At 50.5% G+C, this 14,861-nt stretch overlaps 1 protein-coding gene across 2 annotated transcripts in view; it reads right to left on the bottom strand.

Annotated features, from left to right (window-relative positions):
• Positions 1–214: 214 nt before the first annotated feature.
• igf1 (insulin-like growth factor 1) overlaps positions 215–14,861 on the bottom strand; it is a 17,990-nt gene continuing 3,343 nt past the window's right edge. For both annotated transcript variants that reach the window (XM_030353229.1, XM_030353230.1), the window contains exons 3-5: positions 5,153–5,391; positions 4,899–4,934; positions 215–3,579 (exon numbers count right to left, since the gene is read on the bottom strand). In XM_030353229.1, coding sequence (XP_030209089.1) covers positions 3,520–3,579; positions 4,899–4,934; positions 5,153–5,391 — 335 coding nt within the window. In that variant the 3' untranslated portion in view covers positions 215–3,519. The remainder of the gene's footprint in view (positions 3,580–4,898; positions 4,935–5,152; positions 5,392–14,861) is intronic.

The raw sequence follows: 14,861 nt of genomic DNA, 5'->3' as shown, positions 1-14,861 counted from the left end.
CAGTTCTCCCCCCCCCCCCCTCCAGCCCCGCGCCTCACCTGCTCATTAGTGATCTGTGGCCGGTCTGATTTCACCGTGAGACGCTCTGGGCTGAGGGCAGCCAATAAATGTGTGAGTCTGTTGTCCCCGAGCTCTGAAAGACTAATGTACGAGCTGACGTTCTCGTGGCGTGCTGCATGCGTTGCTGCGTGAAAGAAAACAAACAGCCCTCCTGTGATGGTGACAAGTGGTTTATTCAGCAGGAACGGTGAACAATTTGTCTGTATTTTTAAAACTTTATCGACAGAAGGCTGTAAAGCGCTGCAACGCAAACGGACGCTTTAGTCCTTGAAGGGTGTTTAGAGAGGTGAGCTCGTGAAGTGTCCTACTCGGGTCAGGTCATTTGGGAGAGACTTAAGAGGGGGGGGGGGGGGTTCTCCCAAATGTGAGCATTTAGCAAAAACATTACAACATCAAACAACAAAGGAATACAATTAATTTGAATATGGTTTCAGACATTTGACAGCACAAGTTGGGACACTCAAAGATTGGGAAATTCAAAGCGTTTTGATCGTGTTTGTTCTTTGTTGCGCTGATGTTAGGAGATATCAGTGGCTGTTTCTTGGTTTAGCCAACATTTAAACGTGGACGATGCTAGCTGGTCATTTTGAAAACAAGCTAGCATGATTATTGTGACGAACCGGGGACAATGTCTGCCCGGGCGTATTGTTGCTGTAATGGAAGTATTATTATAAATAGGAATTATCGTTCTTTCTTTTTATGAGCTGGTCAACAGTGGACAATGGGGCGTATGATAATTTAAAGTGAGGCTTTTTCCATCAAAAATATCTTTGGTATACAGTGGGCGATAGAAAAAGATGATATAATTATTACGATCATGTCAAATGTATTGTGTTGTATATTCTGTCATGTTGGTTAGTCAGACTTTGCCAGCGGATTGCTTCCATTCTAAATTTGTTAACAGTTGTCTGCAAGTACTATTGGGTGATCATTTTCAAAGGAAGTGGTGATTGATTAGGTTTTTCAAAAGAAGAATGCATGGTTTGTTGTTTTCTTGAATTTCAATACATTGCCTTTCAGTGAGGTCTACGTATACGTACTGCGAGACAAAAGTACACCATGACTCGAACAATGACTCAAACATTGGAAGACCACACTTCACAGTACTTCTGTCAAGTTATTTGGCATAGGGATTTTTCTTTTCTTCGTTATCGAGAAACAATAATTTAAAAACAGTAGAAAAAAATAGCATTTGGGACAACATGATACACGTTCCATGCATTCACAGATATTCACACAAATACATTTGCCCCCCTTCCTGCTTTCTGACCTTGTTCAAAACAGCTTTACAAATAAAAACACTAGTAAACGGGAGGCCTCAAGGCTGTGCAAAGGGGTAACCTCTGTCAGCCCGGCCATCTCTATTGTCTCTGCCTGCCATCTCCCGCCTAAATAACAACCTACAAAATAGCACCATTATACAGTGAATAGGGGAGGGGGAGGGAGGGCCTGTGTGATACAGCTTTGTTATAGTAGGAGTCTCCATCGTGTACAATGATAGTGAAAGAATGCATAGGATACTGCTTATAGATGGGTGGTGGTGGAGGAGGAGGAAGGGGTGTGGATAGGAGAGGGGTTTGGGTGGAGTTGGTGGTTGTAGGGGGGAGATAGATGGATTATACGTTATGTAGACGGAGATCGCAGCGGCGGATGTGGGATCACCAGGAAGGTAACGGGAATAGGGGGGGCGGGAGGGGGGTTGTTAGGCGTGTGTATACAGCCTTTACTTTCTTCCGAACACAAACTGTTTCCTCGAAAAGGCTTTATTTGACGGGAACCTGTCTGGTCAATACGTGTTTGTATTCATGTGTGTTTGAGCTTGAACCTTGCTCATAGTTGCACAATTCACTCACCTACATTGTGTGTGTGTGTGTATGGTGTATGTGTGCGTGTGTATGGTGTGTGTGTTTGTGTCTGCATATATTGTCTGCCGACAGTCTGCATGTGATCCAGTAGGACTCGTCTGTAAGCTGAGCAGACGCATCTGTCATTTTACAGTGAATCTTGCATCATTCACTTGCCCCCAGTATTGCTACTGAATTAGTGTTCCGAGAGCTTGGGTTCTGCTGAACTCTGCTCGGGTTTGGGTTGTGGATCAGGACTGGGGATTCTGAAAAGGCAAAGGTCTTAGCTCCACTAAACTAATATCTGATAAATGCCATGGATGATCAACCATTAACTATATGGCACTAGCAGGCTACTGAAAGAAAAACAACTAAAAACATGAATGAATAAACAAAAACCTTCTTCTGGAAGATAACAAACATTTAATGAGTCGTGAGCATCATTGGCTTTGACCCAGGACAACTTTAATATTCATTATGATTATGGCCTGGTGGTTAAGATAGGATTTTCAGCTAGTTATTAAATAGGAAACTGTAATAGTACTGAATTTTTCCCACACTTTTTCCTCAAAATAAAAATAAAAGCACTTTGAATCTAGTCAACAAAGAAATGCACTTTGAATCAAAGCAGCAATGTCAACCAAGCAATTGCCCTTTTGGGTTGCATAGATTTCATTCCTTTCAGCTCAATATGGCTTTGCCAAAGTGAGTAAAGACATGTGAAATGTCTACACCCTCCTCAAACTTGAGGTGAAACTGGTTTGAAGGACAAAGCCTTTTCCTTCTGCAGAAGAGACTGTGCCGTTTTGACGTCCAGTCCAGATAAAGTCCAGATAAAGCGGCTGATTATGTCGCCAGTGATGCGTGGCGTATGACGACGTTCTGACGGGCTCCACTTTTGGCCGTCGTACTCTGCTCTTTGATACCGACTAAAGATAGATAGTGTGTGTGTGTGTGTGTGTGTGTGTGTGTGTGTGTGTGTGTGTGTGTGTGTGTGTGTGTGTGTGTGTGTGTGTGTGTGTGTGTGTGTGTGTGTGTGTGTGTGTGTGTTTGTACGTGCAAAACCAAGCGTGACTCAATCAGAATGAACTTTTCTCGAAGGTTCAGGGATTTCGGGGCCAGGTGGATTTGCCCGCTGATTCCCATTGGCTGCCACCGGGTCAGTGGGAGGAGCCGAGGCGAGAGGCGGCGCGTGGGGATGGGTGGGCAGGAGGGCAAAAGGGGGGTGGGGGGGAGGGGTGTTTTCTTATACATGGAGAGGTATACGAAAACCTTGTTTTCTTTGCGTGTCTCAGCAGCTAAACTACATTTGTTTGACGTTGCATCAACGCCCGGTTCCTCTTGCTGAAGTGGTGTGGTGCAGTGTAGCCATCCCCTCATAAGCCCCCCTTAGCCCCGTGGGAGTCTCTGGTGTAGTCGTGCTGTCGGCGTCCCCTCCTCCCTTCGCTCTTCCTCCTTTTGTTCCATGACAGTGACAGGCGACAGGTGCTGCACGTTGGGGGTCGCGTAAGACAACTCCCTTCTCTCCCACTCTGCTCCGCTGGCGTCATCCCTCCGTGTTCGCCCGCTCGTCTCCTCCTCTCCTTCTCCTTCTTCTTCTGGTTCTTCTTCTTCTCTACATGCGGTAATTTCTGCCTCCAGAGTTCCCCCGGCTTGAGTTCTTCTGATGCACCTCCTACAGACGAAGCACAGCATTTACATTTACATTGAGGGCGTTCAGCAGACACATTTATCCAAAGAAACGTACAAACATTCATTCAGTGAGTCACCCTTTCAAGGCAACAGCCAGCTGGTCAGGAGCAGTCAGGGTGAGGCGTCTCGCTCAGGGACACCTCAACTCAGCGAGGAGGAGCCGGGGATCAAACTAGCAACGTTCTAACCAACCCACTCTACCTCCGGAGCGAAGCCGATCCCCCACACAGATGTTTTTACTCGCCCCGGTCATGAAACCAACCGCATTGAACCAACGTCGTTAGAAGAGACTCAAGAAGGGAAGCTATTTGAAACTAGCTTTTGATTGACACAATTGTTTTATGAATGGAGCCGTTAACAGCGTTCACGCTGCAGCCTTCGAATGAAACGAGGACCGGCCCGAGCCGGTTCTCCGATAGAAAACACTTCAGACGCAGACACACCAACACATGCGCACACACGCAGGCACGTGCACGTGTACGCGCACGGGCCTCGTTTCGGGTGGCATCACCGCATGCATCAAACATGGAGATGGCAGAGATGTGGGGCTGTGATGTAGGCGGGGGAAAGTGGAGATTGTGCCTGGGGAGACGGAGAGTGCCAGCGAGCCGACCGCAGAATCCACTTAGTAAGGAAAGCTCCCGCTAATGGTTTCTTTTTTTAAAGAGAGGGGCAAAGAGCACCAAAAAAATATGATTCTTGAAAGGAACACCCCGCCCCTCCACCGCCAGCTCTTTGACAGTTTTTTTGGACGGGTTGGGGGGGGGGGAGGTGACACAATGTCTGCATTTAGACCTCATGAGCTCCCTCTCTCTGGTTGCACTTGGAAGGGGTACTCAAAGAATGGCTGCATCGACGTAGTACAATGTCATCTAGTTTTCACTGAGAGGAGAGTTTGGTGACGCACTGCCGTGATGATGGTCCTGAAGGGAGTGACCTCGGTGATGCAGACCCTGCCGCTTCATAATGTTAATTATCAATTATCAATAATAATGTTTGATAATTGGGTTTGGTTACGGCATAGGACTGACAAAAGGAGGGTAAAATCCCCCTCCACTATCAACTCTTGCATAACCATTTTTGAGATGGTCTTTACACCTTTTAAGGTAGTTAGGTCTGCTACAAATAAGGTTGTCTCATTAGTAGTATTTTCTATTCTAAGAATCGCTTTACTTTGGCCCATATGGACCCAGTGGCCTCACCCTCACCTTCATGTTCATGCTCGCATTCTCATCCACACTCATGGGATTTGTCATTGGTGATACAGAATACAGTAGAGTGTCGAATCGATTCCGTACGTACCTTGCAGGATGAAGGGTTATGCCCAGATAAAGGTCTCTGTGGGGTGAAGAACAATCCCCTTTTAATAAATACATAATACAAACACAATCATTGATGGCTCCAACAACGCGCCTTGCACGACTACCAACGAGCCAAACTTCATCACCGCGTCGACCGGTAGCCTTACCGCTTTCCGGTAGCCTTACCCGGCACATGCCGAGAGAAACCCCAAGCGGTGGGCCGGTCCGGGCCGCGTCGGCGTGCGGCGCTCTCACCTTGTGCTTGGCCTTGTCCGGCTGCTGCGCGGCCGTCCGGCGGTCCTTCGCTGCGACCTTGGCCCCTCGGGGGAGGTCGGTGTGGCGCTGGGCGCGCACGGAGCGCGCCGCCTTGCTGGTCTTGGCGGGCGCGCAGTACATCTCCAGGCGCCGCAGCTCGCAGATCTGGAAGCAGCACTCGTCCACGATGCCGCGGTTGTGGGGCCGTCGCGCGTTGGGGCCATAGCCCGTGGGTTTACCTGAGCATCACGGGAAGAAAGACTGGTGAGTGGACGGAGGGTGTGATTAGTTATAAGTTACGCATGCGACGTGTAGGACTGACATTCCGTACCGCTTAACACACGTCTACATTCCCGGAAAAAAAATCCCTGAAAGTTGAACAGTTTTTGACGTCGACCACATGGGTTCCGGTGTCTACGACCGTGACGAGGCAGTACTCTCCCTATCTTGGAGAGACGCTGAGCATCACGCCTTCCTTTTGAATCCACGCACGCCGCTCATTTGGTAAAGCAGGGCACTGACACGGCCAGGATTGGGGAGTTCAATTCCCACTTGGGGAACCCCCACTTAAATTGTACTCATGGCATTGCAGAAGACTCTGGATTAAAGTACCTCCCCCCCCTCGCGCCAAAGGACACATAACACACAGCGATGCGTTAGTGGAAAGGACAAAGCAAGACTTTCAACCCCCAAAAGTATCGCTCCAGACGTCCCCAACCATAAAACAGACATTTCACCCCGAAGGTGAATTATTCAGAGAAGTTGTTAGGCTGCCAAACCACGAGCGCACTACCCGCCGAACCATAACGACCGGAGTGGAACTGATGACTGCATTATACGTAGGAAAACATATTCACGACACAGATTTCTACAGTGTAGATTTACAGTGTATCACATTGCACTGTACGGGCACTTTTTGGCATCTGATACGCAGTAAAAAATGGGGGGGAATGGAGTTAGAGACAATTTGAAAAAATCCTGTTTGACCGTTCTGACAACATTGTGTGTTCACCATGAGGTAATGCTGAAATAACAACCCCTGAAAGTCCATCAACCTGTTTGAGGAATGGCCCACCTACTCCTCCTCCTCCTCCTCCTCCTCTTTCTCCTCCTCCTCCTCCTCCTCCTCTTCCTCCTCCTCCTCCTCCTCCTCCTCCTCCTCCTCCTCCTCCTCCTCCTCTTTCTCCTCCTCCTGCTCCTCTTTCTCCTCCTCCTCCTCCTCCTCCTCCTCTCCTCCTCCTCCTCCTCCTCCTCTTTCTCCTCCTCCTCCTCCTCTTCCTCCTCCTCCTCCTCCTCTTTCTCCTCCACCTCTTCCTCCTCTTCCACTACCTCCTCTTCGTTCTTGTATGTGTTTTTTCTCTGCCCTTAACGTAGGTTACTCCACCAGTGGTTTCCCTTAACGTAGGTTACTCCACCAGTGGTTTCCCTTAACGTAGGTTACTCCACCAGTGGTTTCCCTTAACGTAGGTTACTCCACTTGTTTGGGAAAAGGTGAGCCCAGATCCGACCTTCAAGTTTTTCCTCGGAAAAATTCAAACAAAAAAGTGTAAAAGACGGTGGTTTCATCGTCAAGCCCGGGTACCGATGTGGCTTGACGCCTTAAACGCTTTAAACGCGGAGCTCAACGAAGATCTCGTGAACTTTAGTCGCCCCGTCGTTTAACTTGCGCGGGGAAACATCCGCGGTTGCCATGGCGACGGCGGGCAGTTCCCTGCTGTACACCTCCTGCGTCTATTAAACCCACCGGAGGAACCGCCCCAGCTTCTGTCAGGGGGCAAAATAAAACACGATAAAAAAAAACTCTCCCCATTTACAACTCCCCGATCACCTTGGGCAATATAGCCATGATGGGCCTTTCCCTGTTACCAGATGAAATAATAATAATTTAATATGGCATTTACAAGAAGGAAATGCCTTTCCCTCTCAGAGTTAATAGCTCTTGGCTCGGAAGCCAGCCAGTGCTGACAAAGAGCATTAACTTCTGCTCCTGGACTGCCTTGTCCCGACAACACGGTTTCTGAATCAAGAGTGGAGGTTTCATTCTCTCTCTCTCTCTCTCTCTCTCTCTCTCTCTCTCTCTCTCTCTCTCTCTCTCTCCTGGTACCCCTGCATGTTGAGTGATCTGTACGCCTCCATACTCTTTACTGAATCATCAGTTCCTTCAGCGGACGTGACTGCATCGTAACATCATTCCCAACAGACCAAGTGGCAGAAGATTGGGAGGTAGGAAGCAGATTGTCTGGTGACCTGAAGGTTGCTGGTTCTACTCCCCTTCTCTCCTAACCAAGTGTCTGTGTGTTGCAGGGTTGACACCGACGCCAGGGTATGAATGTTTTAATGAATGGGTGAATGTGGAAATGAATGGGTGAAAGTGACGCAATACTTGTGAAGGTGCTTTGAGTAGCCTGTGGTCTGTTCACCGTCCAGCCTCCCATCTGCAGTGGGGCCCGACCAGCACCTGAGCAAAACACTTGAAATTATCGTCCGATATCGGACAATTATAGCGATGTTTTAGTCCGATATCGGTGATTATATATTAAAAGGTTATCCGGGGCCAAGGCTCCACCATGGCCTTCCGATCTGCCTCTAAACAAAGACAAATGATCCTCAGAATAGCTCGCATCCCTGCTGTCTGAGCAGCTGGGAGAGTGTGGGAGGGAGAATAATCCTGCCCCAGTTGTAAAGTGTAGGGGAGGGTCAGAGGCCTAATAGGCTTTGGGAGAACTTCACATGTGGAGTTGCTATCTCTGAGGATCGCTCAGTAATCCCTCATTATCCGGTGCTCGTGTTCCTTTACGGAATGTTGCTGACAACTATTTGGATTAATAACGAGTGTCCCGCTAACTAATCCATTCAGATTTTTTTTTTTTGGGGGGTCCCTGTGTGGAATTTGGTCTTTGTCACAGATGTTGTTCACTTTAAACGTGTTAAATATGACATTTGTTGAAGAAAAGTGTAGAAATGTGTTCATCTTCAATGATTTTCTGCGTTCAAATGATAAAATACTAACTATTGCATATGGGATATAATTGGCCAACACATACAGTGGAGAAATGGATGTGGTTGAGGTCTGCTTGGTTTGAGTGAACCTGACTTGCATGATCCCGCTAATGCTTTTATTATTACTTTTTTAATTATGGATGCAACCTACTCGAGAGGCCACTCGGATGTGCAGAGAGAGAGAGAGAGAGAGAGGGAGAGAGGGAGAGGGAGATAGGGTAGAAGGGAGAGAGATATAGGGAGGGGGCAGAGAGAGAGAGAGAGAAAATAGCCGGATTTCCAAATTCCTGCGTGGAGCGTGGGGAGATTGTAGTTTTACTGTCTGGCAGTGGACAATTACAACTAGTGGATTCCTGGAGCCTGTGCATGCTTAAGTGTCAGGCAGTTTACAAGCAGCCTGGGACTACAAAAGCTGCTTTAAGCACTGGAAACTCCTTCTTTATCACCGGCACCACAAAGGCCTGCCTGGTCAGACCTCCCTCCCCATATTTTCAGCCGTGGCAGGTTCACTGCTTATGAACCTTGTGTGGCCCACAATTAAATCAAAGTATGTGTTCAGGGTTCGATACCCGATCGCACACACATGCAAGCACAGACACACTCACACACACACACGCACACATACCCACACCTTTTCAACAACATCAGCCCTTGATGTGTTTCTTGGCAGCGTGCGCTAGCGATGTCACTTCCTGTGTTCCTGCAGTGATGGGATTAGCGAGTTGCTGAACCTTACAAAGGTCAAAGTTCAGTTTATTTCTGCAGATGTCCTCCTCCTCCTCCTCCGCCTCCGCCTCCTCCTCCTCCTCCTCCTCCTCCTCCTCCTCCGCCTTCGACCACCAGAACCGTCCCGGCTCCACCTCTCCGTCACAATGCCGGGGTGGAGTGGCGGCGGGGTCGTCTCCGCGGCCGCGCCATCAGGCGCCTCTTTGTTCAACGCGTTTTCTTTTTTTCTTGTTTGGACTTTTCTTCCGCCTTCTAAGCTCTTAACGGGTAAAGGACACCTTTCTTCTTCTCCTGGGTTCTCCGATGGATCGAGAGGACACAGGAGGCCTTTCTTCAGAGTTCAGAGCCACCTTCCGCTGGGTGTTCGGGGTCTGATGTAGAACTAAAGGGAGGGGGTGGAGGTGGAGGTGGAGGAGGGTGGAGGGGGGGGGGGGGGGGTGGTCCTGATCATTCTGTAATCCACATAATCCCCCGCTGCTCCCAGGGACAAGGCCCTAGCTGTCTGCATATCTTTCACTCGCTCAGAGTGTTTGTGTGTCTATTTTTGTCTGTGTGCACGTTTCGAGCGAGGTTTGTGCGTGCACGTGTGTAATGCGCTGTTTTCCTGTTCCACCTCGGTCGAGCTCCAGCTGTTTTTCCCCAAAAAAAAGAAAGAAGAAAAAGTGACAGAGCCAAGCGATGCAGGGGGAGTCACGGCGCTCTCTGCTGGAGGTCATTACCGCCCCACACTCTCTCCTCTCCTCTGCTGTCCTCATTCGACCTGTCTCCCCCCTTCCTCCACTGCCCACTCGCCTCTCCTCACCTACGCCTTCACTCCTCCAACTTCCGTCTACTCTCATCTCAACCTCCCCTCCTCTCCCCTCCCTTCACCTCCTCTCCTCTCCCCTCCCTTCACCTCCTCTCCTCTCCCCTCCCCTCCCTTCACCCCCTCTCCTCTCCTCTCCCCTCCCTTCACCTCCTCTCCTCTCCTCTCCCCTCCCTTCACCTCCTCTCCTCTTCCCTCCCTTCACCTCCTCTCCTCTTCCCTCCCTTCACCCCCTCTCCTCTCCCCTCCCTTCACCTCCCCTCCTCTCCCCTCCCCTCCTCTCCTCCTCCCCTCCTCTCCTCCTCTCCTCCTCCTCTCATCCCCTCCTCTCCCCTCCCCTCCTCTTCCCTCCCTTCCCCTCTCCTCTCCTCCTCTCCTCTCCTCTCCTCTCCTCCCCTTCTCCTCTCCTCTCCTCCTCTCCTCTCCTCCTTCTCCTCCCCTCCCCTCCTCCCCTCTCCCATCATTCAGTGAGTCAGGTAATAGAACCAGAGGTCCTCGTCACAGTTCTATTCTGCGTGCAACGCCTCCATCCTGTCTCTGCGGGTCTCAGGAGCATCCACGGGCGGTGCAGACGGAGGTGGCGGTGGAGCGACTGGTGGGAGGGGGAGAGGGGTCGGTTTAAGAGGTTCTCCCAGAGATCTTCACATTAAAAGTCCCCCCCGCTGTGAGCTTGGCTCCCGGGCCGGTCTTGGATGGCCTGGTGTTGGCCACTGGGCTTCTGTTCCAGAGCTCCTTCATGGAATATCTCTCTTTGTATCGGGTTTAAATGACCCTGCGGAGCTACCAAGCTCAGGACCAGGACTGGAAAATCTGACTGGAACGGAGTCTGCCATTTCTACTCACTTGCTTTTCTTTTTTTTGCTACTTAATCTCTACAGAGAGAAAGGGAGCGAGGGAGAGAGAGAGAGAGAGAGAGAGAGGGGGAGAGGGAGGGAGAGAGGTAGAGAAAGAGAGAGAGAGAGAGAGAGAGAGGAGAGAGAGAGAGAGAGAGAGAGGGGGAGAGGGAGGGAGAGAGAGAGAGAGAGAGAGAGAGAGAGGGAGAGGGAGAGAGGAAAGAATAACACACAACCACTGACATGCACTTTAGATTTCAGGCCAGGCTTAGGGAATCTGTTGGGGAAAAAATGTGTTGAAACGAGAGAGCGGCTACTGTACCAGTGTGGACGGTCAGGTGGACGTCAGACCACCTGACCGCCATACAACCCGACCCTCGACCGCAGAGAGAGAGAGAGAGAGAGAGAGAGAGAGACCTTACCAACGCTTCATCATTCTGGGGGGGGGGGGGGGCTGTTGGATGTCGGTATGTCGGCCCTAGCTGCCAGACAAGTCATTACAGCATGCAAAATGGATCCTCCAGATATTGTTGCTTTTGAACGTGAAACCGCCGCGGGGACACGAGCCGCTGACAGTCCGGGAGTCAGAGAGTGTCATTGTTGGGAAATGAGGCCGTAAGGAATAATGTATGTGGCAGGGAGAGAGGGAGAGAGGCGGGGAGTGGGAGAGAGAGGTGGAGAGAGGGAGGGGGAGAGGGGGAGAGATGGGGAGAGAGGGAGGAAGTGAGAAGAGATCGGGAGAGGGAGAGAGAGAGAGAGAGAGGCGGGGAGTGAGAGAGAGAGGGAGGGAAAGGTGGAGAGAGTGAGAGAGAGAGAGAGAGAGAGAGAGAGAGAGAGAGAGGGAGGGGGAGAGGGAGGGCGAGAGAGAGAGAGAGAGGCGGGGAGTGAGAGAGAGAGAGAGGGAAAGGTGGAGAGAGAGAGAGTGAGAGAGAGAGAGAGAGAGAGAGAGAGAGAGAGAGAGAGAGAGAGAGAGAGAGAGAGAGAGAGAGAGGGAGGGGGAGAGGGAGGGAGGGAGGGAGAGAGAGAGAGAGAGAGAGAGAAAGTCGGGGGATTAGGAGAGAGAATTGGGGAGAGAGGGAGGTAGAGGGAGAGAGGAGGGGAGGGAGAGAGAGAGAGATGGGAAGAGAGAGGGAGAGAGCAAGATGGGGAGGGAGAGAGAGAGAAAAGGATGGATAGAAAGAGATATGGGGGGAAATGCTGAAAGAGTGCAAGAACCCTATTTTCCATGCCACAGCAGCACGCCGCTAAACCTCATCATCACAAGTATTTAGTGTTTATAAACCTCCCCTCAACCCCCCCCCCCCCCCCCCCCCCCCCCCCAACCCTCCACATCAGGAAAATGGGAAAATGTGGCATTGATAAATGGATACAGTGCAAGTCGACGACTGCTCTGCAGAAGGCAGTACAGAATCACAGGGGGGGGGGGGGGTAAGCAATAAGTGTGTCTGTTGAGTTTGGCTGGACTCCCCCCAAAGACGCGTTTATGGGATGGGCAGCGCCGCTGCATTTATACGTGTACATATATCACACCTCATCACAGCTCCTCCCGTCTCTTTAGAGTTGTTTCAGCGCCTCAGACTTCCCAGGCGTCAGACACATGGCGGACGAGACCCCGGCGATGAAAACCCAGAGATCATAAAAGACATCGTCCATCGTCTGTTAAACAAAGAGGCAGCTGAAGGAAAGGGATGCGCCCGGCCAGACAGACCACCGGCACCCGGCCAGAGGCCGTTCTCGTCTGATTCTCGCTTTGAACTTTACCGCCCCCCGTCGGGGGTTTGACCCACTGAGAGGTGAAGCCGCCCCGGACACTTCCTGGTTCGCGGCTAGCGAGAGCCGCCACCATCGCGGGCCTCTGCGAGCTGTGAGTCTGAGGGTCAGCCGATGTGACAGCGGGTAGCGAGGCCCCAATGTGACGTCGCCGCTGGATTCCAGGGAAATGAGAACGCAGTGCCCGGGGCCCTGGGGCGGCCAAACCTCCAGCTCTCCCCAGCTCTACGGGAGCTGCCAGTTCAGGGCTTTGAGAACAGCTTCTGGCGAACGATACCGACAGTGCCCATGTAAGGCAAAAGAATATCTCCCGAATGATACCTGATTTACAAGACGTTTATTCTTGGTTTATCTCCCTCTCTTATGTAACTTTTTATAACTCTTTGCTATCTGCCAAAGCCTAGCTTGCCAGCCATCAAAGTTATTCCTTGGCTACAACCAGCTGAGAACACTAAAATATCTCAGGTAGGGAAATTGTTGGATTTAGATGCAATATGGTGTGTTTTGCGGGGCCAAAACAAAACAGTGTGAAGGCCTTTGATCGGGCCCTGGCCTACCTCCAGCCCTCAGTGCACTGCCATCCGGTTCCTCATCGACCCGGAGTCGGCTGTTATCTACTGTCAACAGCATCGCTCTGGCTGTCACGTTGTCACGTGTGCAGAGCCGCTGCCCTCTGTCCTCTAACAAACGGCCCACTCTCTCTCTCCCTCCCCCTCACCTGCCTTCTGTCTAAATTCAGCACGCCGATTGCAAAGGTCACTCGGATTGGTTTTCAGCATTGAGGCAGTTTTTGGTGTGTGTGTCTTCTTATGGATCCCCTCTCCCTCGCAGTGCTAGCCTCAGACCACAAGAAGAGGCACGTCGGATAAAAGGGAGATGCCAGAACTTCAATAAAAGTTCTTTCTAAAACTCATGCAAACATGAAGTTGTTTTCTTCATCAGTTTTTCACCTTTGGGGTTCCTAGAGTTGTCTCCCCCCTTGGATCTCTCGTCTCCCCCCTTGGAGCTTTCGTCTCCCACCTCGGTCTCCCCCTTGAAGCTCTCAGCCTCCCCCCTCAGCCTCCCCCCTTGGAGCTCTCGTCTCCCCCCTCTCGCTCTCCCCCCTTCGAGCTCTCTGCCTCCCCCCATTGGGAGGGGCGTCGTTAAAACCACCGGCATGAGGGGCCTCAAGGCAGCGCGGCCAGCGTCCGCACAGCGCCTTGGAGCAACGATTCCTCGGCAATGCGTCAGGATTAACAGCAATGATTCATAGTTATTAACGCTTCATGGTTCATAGTAATGCTTCGTAACAATGCCTCGTAGTAATGATTCATGATTGATAGTAATGCCTCATAGTAGTGCTTCGTGATTCACAGTAATGCTTCGTGATTCATAGTAATGTTTCATATTATTGCCTCATGATACGTAGTAATGCTTCACAGTCAGCCTCATAAGGAGAGGTAGGAAAACTCGGCAGAGCACGCTCGGGACATGCTCAGAGACGTCAAGAAACAGCCAAGAGACTGTCAGATCTCCTTCTTCCCCAACTGATGCAGACACTTGACCATCCAGACCAGACTAATCAAACTTCAGATCACATAATTGATCCCCTCGAGGTCTGGAGAGCCAGCTATAGGAGAATGTGATGGTGAGGCAGTGAACCCAACCACGGAGGGAGAGAGACATGGGAGGTCATTGGGTTCTTTCCCAGCATCGAGGCGAAACCACCGAATGAGATCCTGACCGAGAGAAGACCTCGGTCTGGGAGCCAAGTTTCTGTGAAGCCCAATGAGGTTTGACCTCCCTTCCTCCCGCGGATCATTAACGCTCAGATACGATCCATTACATGATGTTACCGTTTAGGCACTCGACACAGAGCCCTGGGCAGCGACGTAAACCCATGAGGATATATCGTATCACTGGGTCAAGACTTGTTCTGCACAGTCTATGGTCGAATAGCATTGATGACTGGCAATCATCATTACTTACTGGGATTTCACCTGGGGGAGTGGGTCCCAACAGGCGAGCTATTCTTTCCAGGGTTTTGCGTCACATTAGGGACAAGGTGTGCATGGTACAACCTCCCCAGTGTGACCTTCACATATAAACCAGCCTGGGTTCATTGTTTAGCTAATGCAATTAGCTGTTGGAAACAGGAGGCATCTATGAGTAAGGCATTGGCTGAAACGAAATTCAACCTCCAATATGTTCCATGACCCCAATCAACCCAGAAAGACAATTACAGCATAGCATGGCAAATTCAAGTTGAAAGAGAATACATACGGAAGATCGATGGCAAGTCATCATCTTTTGTTTCCCTGGGACACACAATACCAATATCTCATGATACCACTGATACCGTCACTGTCACTGATAGCTATCCAGTCCAACTGTGTTCATGCAGTGACACTTTACGACACAGAGTCCTGCTATAGTGTGCTTGTTCTTCATATGTAGGGGTGTTGGCCAACAGGGGTAAGGTAGGGGTTAAGGTTAGCAACAGATGGGAGGTGAGTTCAACACTAAGGTTACGGCTTGGCTGTTCCATAGACGTTGTCATGTATTGAGTAGCCTACATGCTGTCACAGGTTGTTTC

Source organism: Gadus morhua, chromosome 4, assembly GCF_902167405.1.
Source record: "Gadus morhua chromosome 4, gadMor3.0, whole genome shotgun sequence".
Classification (NCBI taxonomy): domain Eukaryota; kingdom Metazoa; phylum Chordata; class Actinopteri; order Gadiformes; family Gadidae; genus Gadus; species Gadus morhua.
This window is presented reverse-complemented; position numbering and strand designations above follow the sequence as displayed.